Source organism: Lethenteron reissneri, chromosome 14 (genome assembly GCF_015708825.2).
Source record: "Lethenteron reissneri isolate LAM-NWPU_2019-01 chromosome 14, ASM1570882v1, whole genome shotgun sequence".
Classification (NCBI taxonomy): Eukaryota; Metazoa; Chordata; class Hyperoartia; order Petromyzontiformes; family Petromyzontidae; genus Lethenteron; species Lethenteron reissneri.
In genome coordinates, this window is record NC_083792.1 from 3,171,142 (window position 1) to 3,194,536 (window position 23,395).

General features: G+C 49.1%; 1 protein-coding gene across 1 annotated transcript in view; it reads right to left on the bottom strand.

The window, feature by feature from the left end:
- LOC133342256 (alpha-actinin-1-like) overlaps positions 1 to 23,395 on the bottom strand; it is an 80,233-nt gene that overhangs the window by 18,658 nt on the left and 38,180 nt on the right. Inside the window, exons 4-8 of the mRNA XM_061551296.1 lie at positions 11,243 to 11,329; positions 7,972 to 8,059; positions 6,170 to 6,248; positions 5,167 to 5,248; positions 4,346 to 4,431 (exon numbers count right to left, since the gene is read on the bottom strand). Of these exons, the coding sequence (XP_061407280.1) occupies positions 4,346 to 4,431; positions 5,167 to 5,248; positions 6,170 to 6,248; positions 7,972 to 8,059; positions 11,243 to 11,329 (422 nt within the window). The remainder of the gene's footprint in view (positions 1 to 4,345; positions 4,432 to 5,166; positions 5,249 to 6,169; positions 6,249 to 7,971; positions 8,060 to 11,242; positions 11,330 to 23,395) is intronic.

Genomic DNA, 23,395 nt, shown 5'->3' on the forward strand with positions numbered 1-23,395 from the left:
ACCGCTGCACCGGTCGACGTCGATTCCCAAACTCGCGATACCGCACATCGAATCGCAAGTGTCGCTATCAATGTGTTCTCGTCAAGGTTTTCACGTGATGGCCCTTCCAGCCACTAGATGCCGCTACATCCATCACAACGTTTAAAGATAAAATCGATTCCTGAATTTAATCACAAGGGGAGGGGTGAGGGAGATTTGAATAATTAAAAAAAACAATATTTGAAAAGTCAATGTAAAGTGCGTTTCACTGCGTTACACCATTTAGAATTAGATTTTTTGTAAAAAAAAAAAAAACAGCGCTAACCCTAATCCATTTACAGCCTTGGTGTGTGTTTCCCAAAGTCACACGCATAAACCTTGTGCCAACTCACTGGCGAATGATGGCCTCCCTACGCCACGCAGGTTGTGGGGATATTTGACCATACTTCGAAGCTCTGGTCAGTGCGGGTTGGGGAGCCTAGACGTGGGAGCATAGCCATCGAACATAGACGGTCACCGCTTCACACGGCGCTTTCAGATGCACTTCTGCGGCCGTCTGGAACGCTCGTCCTTCCGATATTCGGAAGTCACTGGGGCTATACACTTTTAAATTGTCTAGATTGAAAACGAATTTCTTTTTGACTTCTTTTTAGTTTAGTTTGTTGTCCTTCTCACGCACCTCCAATTAGCACGGTTGGCTACATACTGTGCGAAAGAAGATTCAACATAATTACTCTACGCCGATGGATTATTTTTTTGCTCCACTGCCCTCCCCCGCTGCCCATATCGTCCACGCCACAAAGGTCGCACAAACCCTTCAACTACTACACTCGCCAAACTGGGTCACACTCCTTCCCAATGTTCAAGCACAGGCCTCTCGGCATCTGTACGAACAGAAGGGGTTTTGCTGTACACGAAATTTCAGCGGTGTGAAAACAACAGCACTGGGGAGACAAAGGTGGCTTGGCGAGGTGTTGCCGAGCCGGCCTCGCGAACAGGACCTGCCCTAACAGCCTGTTAAGGGCTGTACGGGGGACCATTGATGACATTCATCATCTTGGTGGCGAGATGTTAACTACCTCTCCTGGTATGCAAGAGGTTGTGTGTTCGATCCAGACCCTGATGCCTCTATGTTTGGAGTTTGCATGTTCTCCACGTGGTCACGTACATTTTTTTCCGGGTTCTCCGGTTTTTGCCGACACATTTAGAAACGTGCATTTCAGAGTATTAGGCTGCTATAAATTTCCACAAAAGCCACTTTGTTGAGCTATCATGTAGCCAGGTCGCTTCTGAAACAGAGCAATAAAGCTCAGGAGGTCTTACCTGGCCAAATAATTTTTTTTATCAATCTAGCTCAAACTGCTGTCAAATTGTAATTGCTCGATAATGGACGATGCAATTTCTGCGCACCGTGTGTTAACTTTAGACTCGTCAAAACACAATGCCGAGGTGGGGTTTGAGCGTCCCATTTAAATCTCACACGGGAAGTGGCGCGGGTGGTTCGGGGAGGGGGGTCAGAAGCTCTGAGCTGGCACCGCTGAGACCCTGAGCTCCAATCGATTTAACTGGGATCTCAAGCGGAGTGACCCGATGATGGCCTCAGTCCGGTCGCTATGACTGCATAAAACAAAACAAAAAAATCCAATCTCATTAAATGTTGGGGGGGTTTTTTCCTCTTTACTTAATTTGGCTTATTCCAGCTTTGGGGAGAATTACAAACACACAATCGGTTTCAGTGGCGTGCGTTGAACATTCTTCGCACGGAATATTTAAGACGTGCGTTACTAACGTGGATGAAGAGGCCCATTTATTACTCTTATCGCCGGATTATCGTACGGAGATTTTTTTTTCCAACTCTTTATTTTAAAGGAATACTAAAAGTGTGTTGTTCGGGAAAACTAGGAGAAACCGGAAACAGAGGGAGACTTAGGAGAGGATGGCTTGAAGACATCAGAGATTGGTTGCCAGCAAGATGTGGCACTACTTGAACACATTGGTGCAAGCGAGGTAAGTGGAAGCAAAAGACGAAATGTGCAGTGGACACCGACGGACTATCTGCCCATGGATCGTGATGATGATTATTTTAAACAAAAATTTGGGGCTGGAATCCTACAATCTGATATGTGCGCGCGTGTGTGTGTGCGTGTGACTAGATTTATATCACGTTATTGACACCGGGGAGACACGTTTGGGGTTGCATCTCTATTCCTTGCGGAGCATCTTATAATCTGGAGAACAACAGGCGACGTGATTTCCCAAGGGATTCTGCAACCTGATTTTTGCCGGGGCCATTGTCTCACAAAGGGGCGATATGCAGCTAGCCAAACATCTTTTAAAAATAATATTTCAATGCTCCGCAGTGTCCTGTCTCCCCCTCCGCCCATCAATCATGACAGGTCAGGTACATACACCTGGTGGATATTCGCACGCGGTTGCTTTTTGTTACCCAACGTTCTTCTGCAAAAAAATCTAATAAAAAAAAGCATATTCAATGCAACATCCATGGCTGTGAATTCATAACTTGCAACCAACAAAGGGTGGCGTGGCTGCCCAACTGTGGGGGCTGTAATGTTGGAATGCGCTCCCGTAGGGTTCATTAAACTCCCAGAGCGCATCGTCCTGAACCAACGATTTAGTGGAAAAAAAAACAGACACGAGGGGAAAACAACGGGGAGGTAGCGCCACGCATCCAAGGTGGACGGTGTCAAAGGTTAAACTTTGTTGCTGCCCAGGGATGTACTTACTGCTACCACTACCTCCTACTTCTACTACTGCAAGAGGAATAATTTGGTGAAGCTGGTGCTGCTGCTGCAGCTGCGTTGGCAGTGGTGCACAAGCACAATTAACAAAGAATCTCGACCATTATTAATGAGCTATATATACACTTTTCCTTTTCATGCCACAGTGTTATTGACAAATGTGTTGAGTTGTTTACTGCTATGAAAGGAGTCGTCAAAGAGGCTCTGCCCTACTTGGATGCCTGCTTGAGGTGGCCGGTCATGATGTGTCATTGGAGGATTCCAAAGTTGGTCTCTGTATGTTTTGGGGGATCAGGCTTGGTGACTTTTGATCGCACCTCTGAGGACTAGAGTCAGTTCTACTTCTATTTTACCAGGTAAGGGCCGCTGAGCTCCGACAAAGCTCTTTTTCATAAGCGACCTGGCCACAAACGATAGCTAAACGAAGCGGCTTATCGTGTAGAAATGTATTGCACCCAAATACTCTAAACGACCTTAACAAGTAGCGCCATCAGGCTCCGAGTTGCTGGCCGAATTTGTAGTAAAGGCCTCCACCACAGCCTCTGCTCAGCAAATGCGACAAGGAAAATCCTAAATAGGCCCGAGGAAGAGAGCCGTCATGTCGGTGTGCTGCTGTGTTTCCCCACACACACCTCCTCTGAGATTTCTAAACCTTTAAAAAAACGGCACTGACGTACAAGTACATTTGACCGCATTTGCGAGTTTTGTTTGAAAAGTTATTTCATGTCGTTGCAAGTTTTACGTGATAATTTTAGTTTTGCTAATGCTGCATTGAATTAATGTACGGCTGGCACGGCTGAGGTTCTGGGGTCACGAATGCAGTCGTCAGCTGTCTGTGTTTAAACCGTGATGGCAAGTCTGGTGAGGCGATAATCTCAACACAAGTCACCAATGACTGCATTGTGGGGAAAAAGACATCCATGGCGGTAATTGAGATTTTTCACTTAATTTGGTCCAAACAACACTCTTTGCAGGGCCGACTGCAGTAACTTCAAAAGTAGTTCTATGACAACATCTTCCACAGAGAGCTGTTCCAACACAACTGTTCACCACGAGTCCCAAATCGAAATGACTTCATCTCACAACAACACCAGTGGGGGCAAAACAAAATTGTAACTATAAATAATTTAACTGGGAGCAAAAAAAAATGTTTTTTATGTAAAAAAACGAAATAACCAAATGGATACACAATTTTGTTTAATCGCCGAGAGGAAATTACATTTAAATTGTGAGACTATGGACACTGCTTAAAATGCCTAAAACTTGCGTTTGTTATTTAAACAGCATTAATGAGAGAAAATGCCCATAAGCCAATGCAATCATGTTATTTCCTTTCCGCTGATTAAACAAAGTTCATCTCCTACTTATAAGAATACGACGAGGATTTGCGTTTTTTTCCCCGGCGCTTAAATGTGCTGGGCTAACATTGGCCCAACCACATATCAACGTTGGCAAGTTTACTGGGAAAACTCGAATTCCACATTTAGTCCATTACCTAATAACGCAAAGCACCCGCGCCACGCCCGATTGTATCACTATAGAGAGAGAGAGAGAGGTGTTCTCCAGCACTGTGGGCGAGAGGTTGGATGCCGTGGCGACAAACGCACCTTCTGGGCCCCGGAGAAGGCGTGATAGTAGCACGACACGTAGGTCATGATGGCCTTCTCGTCGGGCCGCGCGGTGTTCACGATGTCTGCACCGTGGACAGAGCCAGAGAGAGAGAGAGACGAGGAGTTAACCCGCTGTTCTCCACACAACACAACACGAACATTAAACGTCTCCGAAGCCGTAACAGCGACGGACATATACATACGGCGCCTATGTGCCCCCGCTGCTGGATTGAGGGGCCTTCTCCTCCACCCACCCACCCCGAATGCCGTATGGGTCGCGTTGGGGATTTTTACCATATACTTCGCCCAAGTGATTGGTAAGATGAAGCATGTCAAAGGACACGACTAGTGACTTGTATGAATTTACGCACAAAATATAATGAACTATTGTTCAGCAGGATCCTGCATTGGGATGTTTGGTCAATTGCCGTGTACAGCATAAGAGGGATCCACGGTGGCGAGATGTTAACTACCTCGCCTGGTATACAGGAGGTCGTGGGTTAGATCCAGACCCTGACGCCTGCTGTATATTTTGGGGTTTGCATGTTCTTCTAGTGGTCGCGTGAATTTTTCCCTCCACATGTATCAGGATGGATTTAGATTATTTGGCTTTTATACATTTCCATGTGATAAGCCACTTTGTTGAGCTATAATGTGGCCAGGTAGCTTCTGAAAAAGCTGTTGTCCACATGCCATCATCAACCACCATGCAATCTCCCATTACCCGTGCATCAAGTCTTTCCATTATCCAAGTGCTCTGCATGCATATGGAGACGCCTTGTTTTGTCACGAGAGAAACCGAAGCACGCAAACGTCACCTTCGGCGTCCAACATCTTGGGGATGTCCAGGTATTTCTCGGCCACCTCGAAGGCATTGTTCAGGTTCCCAATGGGATCATCCTGCAAACCGAGCAAAGGGGCACCGCAGCCGGCCACGCATTCGTCACAACAAACACACGGACCGTATTCTCCGCTTCTCGTCCAATTGTTTCAAATCAAAAGTTAGCTGCACGTGCCCTACAACCCGACGTGTGGCCTGAAAAACTTGGCACCTTGCCACGCGAGTTACACAACTGAGCTCAGAGCCCTAAATCTACACACCACTCAGTCCACGTGCCACTGAGCCTCGGTGCCACTAAGCGTTGGTGCCTCCCGGCCTGCACACCACTCAGTCAATGTGCCACTGAGCCTAGATGCCACTAAGCCTGGGTGCCTTCCAGCCTAGGCGCCACTCCGATGAGCATAGTTGGCCACGTAGTGTGCGAAAGAAGTTCAACATACATACAAACATGCATACATACTCAAGTCCTGCCAAGCAGATTTTATAAAGTCATTCAGGCGAAAACGTTGCTGACGAGATCTGACGCATTCCAGGTGATTGGGCTGCAGGCTCAAACCAAAAATAAAACTTTTAAGTATCTGGGTGTTTGCGTAGCCAAGTGTTCATCCAGCGGTCTGGCCACCGCTCCTAGTTTCAACAGCCGATGGCTGGCTTCCCCTGCCAGGCATAGATTTCTTTTTAAAGGGTATTATTATCAACGTGCGCCATTGACCAAATCACCAGGAATGCGTCTAATCGGATCTCAGGCGCTAAGCAATGAACGAAAAGAAAAACAAAAAAAAACACCTAACGCAGAAATCAGACTATTGCAGTTGCTGTTGTCATTGACACAATTCAAGATTAACGCAAAGTGTATCCAGGCCGGAACACAACGACCTTGTAATTTATTATCCATTACATCACCACAGGGGGCTGGGTGGGTCGGGTGGGGGGGATTATGCAAAGCCATCGCAGCAGAGGTGGCAATGGTCACACGTCACCTTGCGCAGTTTGTCGTAGTCGATGAGATCGGGCCGGTGGCGATGGATGAGGGCGTTGAATGCCAGCCCATCCTTCCAGCTGTGACACGCACACACGCACACACGCGACGCACGCGGTGCATCACCAGCCAGCGCTTGCCCCGGCGACCGATGCCACGCATCACACACGAGCCGCTCCCAGCAACGACTGGGACACGGTTTCATTATTTGGTTTGGCAGCGTCCGCTACCGCTAAATATACGGCAACAATGTGAAAAGCATATGTTGTGCCCGTTCCACTAATCTGCCCCGGCTAACGCGGCGTGGCAGGAAGTGGATTCCAATTCCCTCCCCTTCCCCGCCTTGATTGTGTTTGGTGAATTCGTTAATGTTTAAGGACATGTTGACTTTACCCAACTGCTGTGAATACCAGACAACACAAGAGGCAAATTAAGCACACAATCCCAGACAGAACCCAACAGAAGGAGCCACGAGCCTTCATTATAATAAGACCGCTGTTCTTTTTCTTTTTAAAATAACTGATCTCGACCGCAATATTTTTTAAGATTCCGGGCCTCTCAAAACAGGTGCCTTGAAAGCGATGCTAAAGGCCATCGTAGAAGGCTCGGGGATGATCAATGTGGCAGTTTGGAATAAGAGTTGGCGGGAAAGCACCAATGACGTCGTCGCAAAAGAGGAGGTTGCGATGATGGGTGGGTCACGTGTGCAGGTTGGAGGAGGGCATTGAAGTGGCAGCCAGAGGTTGGAGACCGAGGGGGGGAAGACCTCAAGGTCGGGGGGTTGGACGCTGTAAAATGAGACCTTGGAAATTGGACGTTGTCTTTAATTTTAGATTTTAAACTTTCGTGACTGCAAGGATTCATACTCTTAGGTTTTTTTTGGTAAAGTCACGTAGGTAAAAATTAAATAAATAATAAAAATAATAGACGTTGTCTTTGTCGCAAATTGTGAGCTTCAGCGGAAGAGGGTGATGGCGGAGCATGGTAGCTTCAATGGAACTGAATGCGATGCCATTCTGACCGTGGCTTGCTTTCTTGTTATTACTTTTATTAATGAACTAAATTATCCTCACGTGAAATAAGGGCACGCTCGTGGGCTTTCCTGTCGATTTTTTTTTTCTTTCACTCTTTTCCCTCCCGCCACTGAAAAGCGTTGGGCGAGGGGACAAAACGCAACGACGGCGCAAAGAGCTTTGGGCCCCGCATCGGCGGCACTTCCACGCGTGCTGAGGCGCAGCGCGCGTGGAAGCGCGGAGACGTTTTATTTCGCACAAACGCTTGCAAAGGGCTCCCTCGGATCACCGTCCACTTACCGTCAACCAACAAAGGTCGACTGTTTTTCAAGGCCTTACATTCATGACCTCCTTGAGCCATATAGTCCATCGAGATCGGTAAGATCCTCAGGTTGTGCATTGCTCACTGTCGCACGGTCTCGGCTTCACACTCCAAGGGTGACGGTGCCTTTGCAGTTGCGGCACCAAAACTCTGGAACTCGTTCCCCTTCGAGGTCAGGGAACTTCCAAGACACTACAAACATAACTGTGTAAAATGGAATTCTCTTGGGTTTTGAAATTCAGCAATAACCGAATCCGTGTCATCTCAACACCACCGAGTGCCGGGGGTGGGGGGGAAGTTCCTGCAAAAGCTCCAGACAAGCACGGAGCAAAACGTCGGACATCGTATTCCGAAACCGCGTGCGGTGGCGGCGCTTTTGCGGAGCCGCTCCGCTCTGCCGTGAACGCAAACGCCGTTTTGCGCGACGGGAGAGCGGGAGAGGGAGCGCCGCCACTGTCGGGAGCTCACCTGGTGTGGAAGTTCTGCATGTTGACGTTCTTGTAGGGGGCGGTCTTCCTCTGACACCACAGCAGCAGCCCCTCCTTGGCGGACGTGTCTGCACACGCGGACGAGAGCCGTGTCGTCATTGTCTTGTTATTATTACGAGCGAGCACTGTCGGAGACGAAGTGCGCTCGCCATGTATGGTATACACTTTGTCATCGTCAGCAGCGGCGGCAGCAGCAGCCACAGTCTATCCACTGCTGGATGAAGGCCTCCCCAAGCAACTGCAGCCATCTCTCACTGTTTTCTGATGGAACAATCCATCTGGCTTCTATGCACCAAATACAAGAGGTTATTAATACAATGGGCCAAGACCAAATATTATCCTTGTTGCTACCGCCTGAGACGGCAAAACTTGAGGCATATCAATATCTTTAAATCACCCATAAAAGGGACTTTGTGAAGGATAAATTATCATGTAATTCACCTTTTACTGAGCGTATACAGAAACGGGTAAATATTTTGACTACAAGGCGCGCACGAATTGGCACACGCAGTTGCAAGCGACGCTCAGAGGCCACCCGATTGCGTTGGTGCAACGCTAACCAAGCAAGTCGCGGCGAACTCTGCCAGTGACTGTTTCCATGGCCGGGACGTCAACGCAACCGCGCGTGTTGCGCCCTGTGTGTGACCGCGGTGCGGGGGGATGGGGTCTTCTCTGCCATTTGTGCTGGGTAATCGCAAAACTAGCGAGGCCCGTCGCACGTAACCGCCCGTCACAGAGGGCACTTTCTTGCTGGGGGAGCTCTTCCTCTTCCCAGTGAAAACGAATCGACGCCTGCCGCCACGACTTGCACGCACAGCCTCCGCCGAACAAAAGCCACTGACCCCCAACCAACTGCTCACCCGAACTCCCGTTTGCACTAAATAATGGAATGCGTTCTAAAGTCCAAAACAACAAATCGGTGGCCCTCTGCTCAAAGCGGCGAAGAGGTTGGCTGCTCTTCCCCATTCACGGCACTGGACCAGCGGCGGAAATCCCACGGTGCCACCGTGGGTGCCAGTTTCTACCTGCAAAATGAACACTTGCTCACTTCTGACGTTGTCCAAATGTGATCGACTAGGACCACCTAAGCGATCAGCGTGGTTGGCTACGTATGGTGCGAAAGAAGTTCAACATGCGTACACAGAGCCGAGAGGCACTGCCGGGCTGAATCGACACCACACTGGGGTTTAAGCCGGCAACAGTGATTGCGAGTCGAGCACTGTGATCGCAGAGCCACTCGGCCATACGGATTTGTATTCTACTCTCAGAAGATATTTTCGCACAAACTGAATGCAAGGGCAATGCCACCCCAAAGCAATGCAGTCTGGGACCCTGAGACCTATAAAAATATATATGTATGTACGATTAATTTATTTCGCACCGTACGTAGCCAACCTGTGCTCATCGGAGGTGCGATAACAATAATTTTGAGCCCCTTGTCAGTCCGCTGCCGATTTGAAGGCCTCCTCGTCAATAGGTTGGTGACATGTGGGTTGGAAGCCAGGACTGCTTCAGATATCACTTGCACCGCCGATGCTACGGAAGCTGTGGCCCGGAATCCAACCGAGGTCAGTGGGATCACAGCTGAGCATGCTTAAGGATTGCGCCGCCGCCGCTCCTCGCAGCAGACTTCTAAATAACGCGCACGGCACATCGACCGCCGGGTTCTATTCATAGCTCCCCAGTGCATTTCGATCACCAAGCGTCTGGGGCCAATTAGGCGAAACGAGTGAACGGTGAAGCGCCGGGGAAACACTGTGTACAACGGGCATGGAACAACGGCGTGCGTGTGTACGTGCGCGACACAACACACACGCACACCCACGCGCACATGCGCACACACACGCACACGCGCACACACGTGCACACACGCACACACAGAATGCGCCAGCACTCCCTGTTGACTGTGTGACGCAAATGGAAACACCAGAAGTGGACCGGTCTGTACGTTGCAATAACATTTGCGAAAAAGACACCGGCTCATCGCCTAGTGCCGAATCACCGAGAACACACGAGCCATCTCGGAAGATAAGCAGGGTTGAACTTGGACAGCACTAGGATGGGCAACCACCATGCTTAAAACCAGTGGCTTTAGGCTGCTTCGGGGCTACGTTGATGGCCGAGGGCTGTGAAAAAGAAATCCATTGTTGTAAGGTACTTCGACGCTCTAACGTATATACCCTGTGCCTTCAACCCACACTGACCAGCGAAGTGAAGTACAATCAAATAACCCCCATGACACACTCAGAACTAACGGTGGAAATTTCACATTTCTATGGCCAAGGGGGTGGTGTGGGTTCCAGTCTCTCTGTAGGATGCGCTTCTGTTTTGCGACATTTTCTCGAAAACAAGTTGCAACAAAAAGGAACTGTACACGTTTTGCGGCGCGGTTGTCGCCTGTGCGATGAAAAAAAACAAACACAGAGGTCCCAGAGAATGTTTTGACTCGGCAGGAAGGGAAGGGGAGGAAACACGGACAATGGGGGCATTATGCAAAAAAAAAATGCGAACAACCGACGCTGTGTTTCATATCATGGTGGGCCGCAAGCCTGCGGTATATCCTGCATCATAATTGCAGGATATACCGCGAGACTGTACATTGCAAAAATAAGAGGTGTGCCCTCCACTGGGTTATCACCGTTTCAAATAACAGACATCGATCTCATTCCGTCGCAACATAAATGATTAAGGTGCTTGCGTGAGACAAATGCTACATTTAAAAAAACAGCAATATTTATGTAGTGGCACAATGATTAATAAAAAAAAACTCTTTCATGTTTAACTTAATAAGTCAGAATGTAAAGTGGCAGACAGGAGCATTCTAGCGACGCCACCGCTGTACGGGATGAACCACTACGGTGGACATTTCGCTCTGCAGTCAGCGGCGTAGCTGTTGAGTGTGCAGGCGGTGCAACTGCACCGGGGGCCCATGGGATGGAGGAGGGGGCCCCGGGCGCCGGGGCACGAGGAGGAGGGGGAAAGTGGGCATGGAGCCACCCCCCACTTCATGCCATGCGCCCGGGCCTGCGCCGACCGAGTTACGCCGCTGGCTACAAAGTGATCCTGGTCACGATTCCAGACGATCTCTCTCACTCACGAAGCTTCAAACTTTCATGCTGAGCGGCTTATGATACACAGCCCGCGGTACGAATCTACAAATGTGCAATATGGTGGTTTTATTTTACTTGCAATCTTCCACCGAAGGGCGGCCGTAAAGCTGCTTACATAGAATCTGTCGGTGCGTCACTCACTTTCTACCGAGATGTCCTGGATGGCAAAGCGGAGGATGATGGTCCAGATCATACCCAGCGTCATCTTTGTGTTTCCGTCCACAATTTCTGCAAAACAAGAATTGCAACGACAGACATTTAGCACACACACACAACTCCCGTATCGTGTGTCCCATTAAGCCGCGTAGCCAAATATGTGAACACACTGCACATTATTTTTTAAAGCTCAATACAATTCATACAATCGTGATAATCATGTCAGTTATCAAAGGATAGACTCACCGAGTCTTGAGACTCAAGAGCATATTTCAAGAGCATGTTTGGGTTAATTGCATTTTAATGTTGAATGCTTCGTTTTATATCAAGTCGTGGTCCATGCAAATTGCATCTCAAAGTCACTAAGGAACCACAGACCAAGCTGGAAGGCACCAGTCAGGCATTGAGCCGTCGCTACCAACAATTGTCCAAGCTCTGCAGTTCTCTATACATTCATGTTTTGTATGTACGCATGTTGAACTTCTTTCACCATGCTAATCGGAGGTAAGGGAAACAACCAACTAAAAATGAGTGTTCACATGTGGGAGGAAACTGAAGCACCTGGAGAAAACCCACGCATGCGAGGGGGAAACACTCGATCCCACACAGAAGGACCAGATGACATTCGTCCACACTTCAGTGTACTGCCTTCTCCTGGTAAGCCAGGGTTTGACACCTCCAATTAGCACGGTTGGCTACATACGATGCGAAAGAAATTCAATATGCATACCTCCTTGACGCCCACGTGAAGGGAGTTTTGCAACATTTGAACAATCCACCAACCCTTTTAAGGAGTGTCATGCGTGTGGGAGGAAATGAGAGAGAGCCTGCTGCAAACACGCAAATGTAATGGCGAATGCTCAAAAGCCCACGCAGACAGGTTCATGCACATACTTCTGCACTATCGTGTACAGCCTGGCAAGTCTGGAAGTTTCACAAAGTTGTGCGATCTGCCAACCCCCTCCTCAAAACCGATGGATCGCAGGCGACCGCCACCACAATGGACTCACTGGTGAAAGTTTTTAAAAAAACAAATCCGGACAAGTCACTCAACCATCCCAGAGTCATTAACCTCATGGCATTCTTGCATTATAAAACATTAATCAATTACAACCACTGCAAGCTCTGGTTTATGATGGGATGGGGATCTCGCATCCAGCAGCGGACTGTGAGCGGCCCACGACTTCATTTCACACGATCCGTGGCCACGTGAGGCCTACCACTTTCAAATAGCTTGCCAAGATTACTTATCCATCACAGCCACACGAATCGAGAGCGAGAGGGGTAAGATTTTGAACCCGGCAAAACTTTGTGTTCGAGTTGTCGTGCGCTCAGTCACCCTCTGTCATTGCAAGGGCCTCTTAGAAGTGATAATGGCATCTGAGGAGTGTGTGTGTAGGTGTGTGGGTTAATGTGTGTGTATAAACATCGCCACTGGGGAGACAAAGGCGGTCTGGTGTGGTGCTGGCCACCCACCCCACGTGTGCCGTTCCGGCCTTCATAGGCGTTGCTCGCTAACAGCACTTTCCCCAACAGTCTGTTAAGTCTACACGGCGGGGATCTGTCTTTTTTTTGGCAACCCGAGTACAATTCCCGCTCACGGCCAACGACCGTGTTGATTACCTGAACCAGCCCTGGGTCTCCCCTAGGTCGACTCAGCTTCGGCGATATCAATTGAGGGTGAGTTATTAACACGGAAATGCTGCAGCACGCAAAATGCCCCATCCCTTTGCGAGGGCCACCATGGGACGTCCAACATCTGTTAGCCATCAGGCGTCTTTCTCTAAGGCAACATGAAGCAGCTGAGGCTTCTTCTTCGAGGCAGCAGCACTTTTTATAATGCTCCGCCGGCACTGGGTCTTTAGGTGGCAACGCTAGCAAGGCCCGATAACCGGCGAGAGTTTAATGGCAGCAACGGCGGACGGACGCCATTCATTCCTGCCACAGTCTGACCTCTCGTGGAGGTCCCCTGGAGGTCAGACTGCGGCAGCCCCATCCCGCACCCTCCCTCTCCTCCTGCCCAGGTGGCAGCCCCGAACATCCACCCCTCCAACCAACCGCGCTACCGAAGCCGCACAGATCGCAGCGACGGCAGGGAGCCCCACTTGGCACAACCCGCCGTTCTCGACTTGCACACACGCGCTGCAAACTCCCCGAGACCGTCATCGGGACCAGTTCACATTTGTACGAAAAAAACTGAATACGCGCTGCGGTGGAATGCGCACGGGTGATTAAACAAAAAACATTCTACGAACGAACAGGAAGTCCGTTGCAAACATTTTACTTTCCGTCCGTTAATTTTATGTTCACGACCTCCATGACTTTTTGGTCATTGTCACAAGAAGTAGACTGGTTGTGAATATATAATGAATGGGCAGGAAGGTCTCGTGAATTTATAATGAGCGGATGGGAAGCTGTGAATATAGAAGGATGAGAGAGGAAAACCATTTCTCCACGTGAAATATTTATTTTCGTCCATTAGCCTATGGGCCTTCCCATACCGATGTTTTGCAGTGGCATTTGTTGAAAGATGAATACTCTCTGGACCAGTTGAGACCTTCAGGGTCTCATCAGCAGAGTCAGGCCTTTTAAACAACTGTTCACCTCTTCGTAAATGCAAGAGGAAGTGCATGTGAACACAGCCATTCCAGGTGTAAACATCTTAATTTGCAAATGAACTCAACACAATCATCAATAACACTGTTGCCTTAAAAGAGAACTACAGAATCAGAATATTTATTTATACTGGAAGAATCTTACGAGCGATACGGCTCATTTTCACACGTCCAGGATAACAGGCGACGTTTCAGGAAATGCCCCTTATATGTATGCATGTTAAACTTATTTCGCTCCAAACATAGCCAAACGTGCTCATTGGAGCTGCGGGGGGAGGGGCAATAAACCTATTCGTAGCACATTAATAGACAGGCCAGAGAGACAGCGTTAACAAGGTTCGGAGACCTAGGAACCTGAGATTGGCCGTGACCGATCGTGGCCTTGTAGGACAGCCGCACTGCCGTGCGGACGGCACGGTGACGCAGGACGTCTCGCTCCAGGCGGAGGCACCGTGCCCCAGTGCCCGGCCACCGAGGCCGCTTGGCAACGGAGCGACGACGTGGAGTAGAGATTCGAACGAAAGTTCACTTCCCACTTGCACATCCGTGGTGACAGATGCTCTTGACAGCGAAGCATTAATAAATTAACAAGTGGATTTGACCTCCTTCAAATTTCCAAACGCATGCAAAGACTCTGCGCACTGCAGTGTGGACTGCTTGCTGCTGGGCCAGGGTCGCGACCTGAAACACTCGCCCTTCCGTATTTGTTCTCTATCACGACGCAGTGCTGATGATGACGATGGCAGTGGGAGTCAACTCCATTTGTTGCGTGCGCTCTCGGTATGTACTTGCCGACCATCGTTATTTTATGACCAACACAGCTGGCTTGTTGGTCTAGCCGGCGTGATCGATATCACAGTGCACGCATTTCTTTGACGGGGTCACCAGTTCAGAGGTCGTGCCCGGGTTGCTGACAGCGGGCGGCACTCCCTCTGAAGAGGGGCTCCTCCGGCCACTTGGAGCCGATCGTGCGCACCGTTCCGATTGGGCCGACGTGCGAACAGAAACAGACAGCCCAGGCATCGTAGCTGAGGCCTGATTCAGTGCCGGGATGGTTCTCAAATCGGTTGTGGAAGCAAGGTATCGGAAGAGGGCTCAAGGGGTCCAACACCGTGCCAGAGAGGCGAGCGAGCGGTGTCGAGACCCTGGATTTGAATCCGAGTTTCAGTCGCCTGTAATTAAACCAGGTTCTCAAGTCATCAAGTGAAGGGGAGGTTTTATGGCCTCGGTCTGACTGCTTATAAAATCTAATTAAATGAAACATTTTATATTAATGTTCGTTTGTTCCAGGTCTGTAAAAATTTAATCATTGTTTTGACTGACACGCAACAAATACTCTGTGCGGGGCAATATATAAGGAGTGCCTCAAGCATTAATCAAGAAGTGATGTCAGAAGCGGTTTGTGACTGGTCTCTGACAGAGAAGAGGGAATGTTCTGTGTAAGAGTGGTGCACTCCTCACTGCAATTTGTTGCACTACCAAACCACGGGTGGTCAAAGTCATTCTCGCATTTGGAATTGTCTCCCATCGTCTCCCGAGTCCTTATAAACATTACCCCCTTACTTGAGTCCAGGAAACGTATTCACTCATTCAGGCCGAGTTCTCGATCGAATGTTGCGTCCGTATTCACGAATAATGGCGTGCGTTGTAAACAGTGCTTCTCATCGTCGTTGCTATTACCCATTCCGCTTACAACAGTGCTGTTTGTTACCGGCCGCTTCGCGTCTTTGGACCACCGAGGCCCGTGTGTTCAGTTCGCTAAAACCGCGAATTAAACACGACCCGGAATAAAATTTGGAGAGAAAAAAAAAGATAGTAAGTGAACTGCATTCAAAATTCCGTGCCACTTCCCCCCTTCCCCCAGGGGGCAGTTGTTTGCCAATCGGGATCAATAAAAAAAGACCCTGCTGCACTCCCCTCCCCCGCACCCCCCCCCCCTCCACTGCTGCGAGAACCACCGCACAAAGTATGCGTTGTCCCTGCGAAGGTATGCGGCGGGCACTCCCCATTCCACGTGGGAGTTGACAGGTCGAGACTTTAGCCCCGCCAATCCACGCAGGGGCCCAATGCACGCAGCGCCACGGTGCCAGCCGCCGCCACCACAACCCGTGCCGTGTCGCTTCGCCAGCAAACATTTATAGCAGTTATACTTTACAATGGACGTTTACAAGCACAGCCCCGGTGGCGAGATGTTCACCACCTCGCCTGGTATACAGGTGGTCGTGGGTTCGATCCCGATCCTGATGCCTGTATATTTGGAGTGTGCGTATCTCTTTCCCCGTGGCCGCGTGGATTTTTGTCTGGGTCCTCCGGTTTATCCCTCCATATATATATAAACGTGCGTTTAGAGTATTTGGCTGCTATACATTTCCACGTCATAAGCCACTTCGTTGAGCTATCATTTGTGGCCAGGTCGCTGCTGAAAAAGAGCTCAGAGGGCCTTACACGTGGCAAAAATGAAACGAGTTTTTAAAAGAGCTTTAATTCCACTGCTGGGTGCGTGCCTCTGGTTTGTGGTGGTTTTTTGCATGCTGGTGAAGGATGGAGGCATAGACGCACGGCAGGAGCTGAGCAGAGTACAACGCTGGGTTTTACTGCACCGCTTCTCTGCTCACCACCGCCACCACGTAGCACGGCCCCCATAGCCTTGCCAGCCCGGCAAGGGTGGTGGTCACCCATCCAAGCACGCTCCAGGCTCGAGCTTGCTTAGCATTCGAGAATGGATTGAGATCAGGCACATTCCGGGTACTAGAAAACGAACGTCTTCTAAACATCGATGGGGTTTGCTTACGTAAAACAAAATATTTTTTAAAATCTGTCACGGTATCTCAATGAAATGTTGCACTGTGGCTCATCCCTGTTGGCAGATGAGCCCATTGGGTGACAACTCCAACATTCCTACGGCAGAGGCCGGTCACCCGAATGGCGAGTCAACTGGTGACGTCTACCAAAGCGGTTCTCCTTTTATGGAAGCTGAAGGACCCGTCCCAGTCATCCCGTACCACCGGTGAGCACGGTTGGCGACGTAAGGTGCGAAAGAAGTTCAACATACATGTATGCATGTTTAACTTTTATATACTGACCCCTGACCCCACAACCTCCCGACAGCGCCGAGCTCAGCGCCAGGGTCACATGAACACAAATCGCACAGCAGCTGTGATTTTAGTTCAAATTACTTTCAATCAATGGAATTTTATTTTAAATCACGAGCCTTTCTGCGAGTGCGCGCACTTAGAGGAGAGCGAGGCCGACTGCATCGGTTTCCCACGCTTGCGCTGCGTAAGCTCTCCGTTACGTTTTGGGGTCGTGCTACCCCATGCGCCGTTCGGCGTCACGCCCGACGTTTCATTCCGTGTGCCGGGAAAATTCTTCCAGATCTTAAACCTCGTTCCTTGGTTCCTGCAGAAGCTCGCTCGGCGCGTCTGGCATCGGCTCCCCGGGCAACCTGCAGTACAGACCCCCCGTCGATGCGTGGCGATCGTAACTTATACCCTTGCCGTGTGTGTGTGCGCGCACCCATTCAACGGCGCAGCCAGGGAATGGTGCAGTTATCCAAAAGGGACTCTTAGGAGAGACATCCTGTCAGACTGGTCCAGCGTGTAGACGCTGGCCCGGCGCTGTAATTGCCTAATTGGCTCTGGGTGTGGCCACGGAACGAACGAAGGTCGGCATGTTGCAGCAGATGTCAACGCCTGCCCCATCCCGCCCGCACCCGACTCCAGCCCAGACTCTCTCCCCTACGTGCTGACGCGATGTAAAACACCTTGGCCTGCAGTCGTACGTTTATCATCGTCGTTGGCATTGTCATCAGCCAAGATTAACCTGCTTCTGATGGAAGAGCACCACCACTACCCCCCTTCGCCCCCCTCCCCAAGCCACTGCCATCTCTCACGATCCACCTAGCGCATGCGTGCGAGCCGATTTCAGCGCTCCATCTCTCCATGTTGTGTTCTCCTTCGACATATAACGAAAACATCCTTTTGTAGGTATTACGCGATATAACGCACAGCCCTTTTGCCAATCCACTGCTGGATGAAGGCCTCCTCACACCGCATTGGTCATGTGGGGTAGGGGGGGGTGTTTGATCATACTTCACCACGATGGTCAGTGCGAGTTGGTTAATTGGGTGGTGGAGGTGGGCGCAGCAATGGTTCAGATGTCACTCGTTTCTCATGCTCGCCGTGGCCCGCATTCAAGTTCAGGTCGCTGGGCTCGTGGCGCAGTGCGCTAACCGCTGCACCACCACTCCCCACCGCTCCCCACCCCGTGGTTAGAGCTGTTCGGCATTAAAATGGATTAATTTTCAACCAACATAGTTAAGCTGTAAAACAAGTGCTTTTTATTATGGAGGGATTAACTTTCACTCCACGACGGAAATATATCTGGATAAACCGAGGGCGTTAAGCCACATTCAAGTTCAATTAAAATGTTATTATTCGGAGACGGCCAAAGTTCAGTCCTCACAGGATTGTTGTGAACATTTTTTAATCCAGATTTATCGATTAAATAAACATTCCTTTCATATTTACGGGGGCATAAAAACCTCCACCCCTGCAAACCCAATACACTCAAAATGGCGGCCGAGAAAGTAAGGACGCTGGGGCTGGAGTTGGCCCTTCTCCGCAACGCTAATTAAAATTCGGGATGTGCATTACAATTACCGATCGCGACGTCCATCTGTATGTGATATGTTATTTAGTTTTTTATTCCATTAAAGTTTCCAAACCGCAAAGCATTTCATATTTTGTTTCCCATTAAAGCTGTGTGTGCTCGCTTTAGGAAAGCCTTCCGTCCGACAATAGGAAGCCGCTGGAGCTGTGCACTTTTAAATCATCTACATTGAATACACGAATTTCTTTAGAACGAATTTTTGTGTTTATCTTGCTGTCCTTCCCCCACACCTCCGATTTGGGTGGATGGCTACGTACGGGATACGCACAAAGCTGAGAGCTATGCCCTATGCTGTGATGAAAGTGAAGCCTGAATGGTATACGCAGAAGACGACGACGATAACGATTTGTTTTTTGATAGAGCCACCCTCCTGTAAGCTGGGACATCTCAAACCTGCTTAACGTCTCGCATCTCATTGCAATACTTTGAAAGGGGGGGCCCATTGGCAGCTGTCCCTGCGCAGCACAGGATAATTCGGCATCTGGCCTGCAAACAGGCGTTAGTCTACCAGCAGGGGGCAATGATTGCTTTGTATAATCCCAGATGGGTAATTTGGAGGGAGATCAGATTAGGGTAAGATAGGAGGAAGATCAGAGCCGCTGAGCTGTGCAGCTGGAGAAGTCGGCTGATTGCGTGTGTCCCATCGACAGCAGGAAGAACCAACGGAAGCGTGCTCCGTGAAATCCGGGGAACAAGCAAATACTGTCCGCCGTAATAAAAAGGTGTGAGCTAAAGCACTTGGACACAATGGCGGAGCCAGCAATGAAGAATGATAGGAGTTGTTAGTAATTAAGGACATGTCCCTTGCTTTTTATTCGATGCGTGTGCGGCGATGGCGCAGCCATCGATCGAGGGTCGAATTCGAACTGCGTGTGATCGGGCATCGCGCTCGCTGAAGATGTTTGCCTTCAGGGAAGTCGTGTACTGTATACGCAACAACGCACAATGCTGCGAGTCACTTATAACTGCTTTGCCATTACTTATTGCCAATTATGGACTCAGACTATTGTCCTATCATCTCAGAGTCCCTGGCACATAGTAATATGCTACACAGTGGCAGTGGGGTTCACAAAATGCCTATTTATTACTAATATACTCAAATGATCTGATCGAAATTAGGGATTTCAAACGGATCATTGGGGGGGCACGTACCACCCCCCCCCCCCCCCCCCCCCCCCACTGGACACATCACCGCTGCGAATAGGTGCAAATTGTATATTTTTTATTTATTAAAAAATCACAGTTGCCGAGCACAGGGCCTCAAGGCCCAATAGGCTAAGTGTCCAGTGAGGGAGTTCTACGACCACCTGTGTACCAGGCGAGGTAGTGAACATCTCGCCACCGGGGCTGTGCCCGTAGACGTTCATAAGAACTTTGTAAAAGGGGGGAGGGGGGGAGAAGCAGAGAGAGAAGCATGGTGGGTGACCTGCAGTGTGGTGGTTGAGCACATTGTGGAGGAGACAAAAGAGCCAGCCAGCTAGACCGAGTCCTAAAGGTGCGATCGGGGGGAACACGCGGAGAGAGTCGTGGCCTTTGGTAAAGTGGAAGGAAATAAAGGAACAAAGGTAGGCAGAGATTAAGACCGACTTGCCAGAATTGTGAATGTATCCGGGGCAGACAGTCTCAAACCAACAGAATATAGAATATCCCAAAATCAGAGAGAGTGAAATAATTTCATCATCGAGGTCATGAATACCCAGCCAGCAATCAGCACTGTACGTGTGTTGTCTATGTTGCATTGTGTTTGAATATTGTATTTGGTCTGCAATCACTTCCTTGCAGACTCATTATCTCAAATTACCCTTTGCTCCAGGCACTTCGAGTTGCACTGAAAGGGTAGCTTGTAAATGTTAACGGACGATGATGATGATGAAATCCTCGGTGCTCCATGTTGTCAGGTAAAGAACACACATTTGTGGCAGAGCCTACTGGAGTCCCTTGAACACATTTCCAGACTCCAACTCAGGATTCATTTCAGCTGGCCAAGGAAGGGCCCATTGAGCGAAGCTGCTTTCTTACAACAGCAACCACAGCACCAGACCATCAGCAGTGGCAGTAGGTACATGGCATTGCAGTTACACGGTAACATAGAGATCCATAGAGTTACATAGAGATCCATAGAGTTATAGATCACAGAGTTGCATCGAGATCTACAGTTACATAGAGATCCATAGAGATTCACAGAGTTACATAGAGATCCATCGAGTTACATAGAGATCCATAGAGTTATAGATACACAGAGTTACATAGAGATCCACAGAGTTACATAGATATCCATAGAGATTCACAGAGTTACATAGAGATCCACAGAGTTACATAGAGATCCATAGAGATTCACAGAGTTACATCGAGATCTACAGAGTTACATAGAGATCCATAGAGATTCACAGAGTTACATAGAGATCCACAGAGTTACATAGAGATCCATAGAGATTCACGGAGTTACATAGAGATCCACAGAGTTACATAGAGATCCATAGAGTTACATAGAGATCCATAGAGTTATAGATACACAGAGTTACATCGAGATCTACAAAGTTACATAGAGATCCATAGAGATTCACAGAGTTACATAGAGATCCACAGAGTTACATAGAGATCCATAGAGTTACATCGAGACTTACAGACCACAGCCCAAGACCATCGGCAGTTGCACGACATCACAGCGTGGAGGGAATGTGTGCGTGCAAAGAAGTTCAACATGCATACATACAAACAAGGAGCAACAAACAATACATTACTTACACCAAAACCACACTAGAACTTACTGCAAACAGGTCAAACAACAAAGAGCTTGAAAGCAAATAAAAACGGTGTCACGGGTGCGAGTAAATCAACCACAGATACAGCCTCGGGACACAATGCAGCCGAGGGTATCTTGCGGGTTGAGACTAAGGTACGAATAAAGGCAGTTGTCAGAGTGGGACCATTGCCAGGAATCTCACTGGAAGCAACAGGAAAACTTTGCAAGCTGGGAGGAAAAGTGACGAGGGCCAACGTTTCTGGGTGGCAGGAATCCCAACAGCCCCTCGTGGTGATGTTTGACAGTTGGCCAAGGGAGGTCATAAACGAGTGTTTTCTGGATCGTAAAGGTAAAAAATTCACGGTGGGAAGATGATGCATAAAGGCCGCTCTAGAGCATCGAAGTGCAACACCACGGGGCAGGAAGGAAGCTTACCACCGAAGATGGAACCCCTTTCACGACCTCTCCTCCAGTGGGCATTGATTCTGAAGAGCATTCATGCGGGCACTTTCGCACTCCACCCCTCTCTCCACTTCGCCCCTCCCCTGTTTCCCTTCTCCTACAGGGCTATCAGAGCTTATGAAGGCACCAGGATTGTACAATGTATTGAAACGGTTTATTGAAACATGCGGTTTAGATTGGTTTCCATACCGTGTCAACCCATACGATTTACCCGTATTCTTGTATGAGGAAATTGAGTTTTCAGGTCCATACGGTGTACAGCCATTTCAATACGGAAAAAATGATGTATTTGTTTGTGTTTCTCCCTTGCGATCGGACTTTGTAGGATGAACGTTGAGATTTATAAGGGCACGGGGTGACTAATAAGGTCTGAATTGGTCTGTAATAAGGTAGGCACTGATAAGGGGTTGACAGGTGTGGGTTTGCATTGCACTGTAATCCGTAATGTGTGTTGTACTGGTGTCAACCCCCTTTAATATCCTTTGTTGTGTACCGGAATCGTCATGTTAGTAAAAAAATAATTTTTGAAGATCACACTTAAAAAAGCATATCAAAAATATCGACGATTTGTCACACAACTTGACAGGGCACTGAAACACACAACCCGTTCCTCACCACGGACGGTTGGACGTGACGGGGAATGTTTTTCACACGTTTCAATCGAATAAGTCTGCCCAAGTTTAAAATGAGAATCGCTCGCATGGAGAATTTGGCTCGAGTGGTGGCACAGTGGCTAGCGCACTACTACGCTGTCGACTCAGGGGTCCGAGTTCGATTTCTGGCCATTGGTGGCCAGTCATTTCCAAATCGATCCCGAGTTCCCTCTTCACTAACCTGCACTGACCAGCATGGGTGAAGTATAGTTAAACAACCCCCTTGTGACCACTTGCTCTGCGGGGAGGCCTTAACCCAGCAGTGGATGAACAATAGGCGAAGAATTACTTATTGCAACGAATAATGAATTAATTATCAGTTGGAGTATCAGATCAGATTTTTTAATAACAATGTTTTTTTTTACGTCAACGCGAAACGCGGCACCGCACGGTATCCACTCTTGTAGACTCAGGGGCGCGAGGAGGAACCACGGACGAGTGGGGAAGGCAGCAGCGAGACGGTGAGATGGCACCAAATTCACCCCATAAGCTCTGCGGCCTTCTATGTATATTAAGTCGTTATCGCCCAATGAATGAGTGTTTATACCTGTGGGAGGAAACCGGAGCACCCGTGCGATGAAACAGGTGGAGTTTTGCATTTATTTCTGAGCCGCCTTCTGGCGAGGCCAAGGTATGGCTCCTCCTCGATGGCTACAGGAAGGGAGTATCCGTAACATTTGTGCAATCCACCAACCCTTGCTGCCTCCACAGTGTGTTGGATTACAAGCGCGAGCGTCCTTTAAATTCCATCAGCTGCACGGGCAGAGAGAGCGTATGCCTGTGAGTGTGAGCCACGCATTTCCAGAACTGTGCGATTCCCCCTACGCCAACATTGAAAGTCGCTGACACAAGGTCCAGAGTCTCGACCTCTCACGAACGCTAATCTTCGTCAGTGACAGCACAACTGCAGGGGATTGTCAACGGTTGACAGTAGACTTACGAGACTGAGAGGCATTATCGGGTGAGGAGATAGATGCAGGTGAGCAGTTCAGAG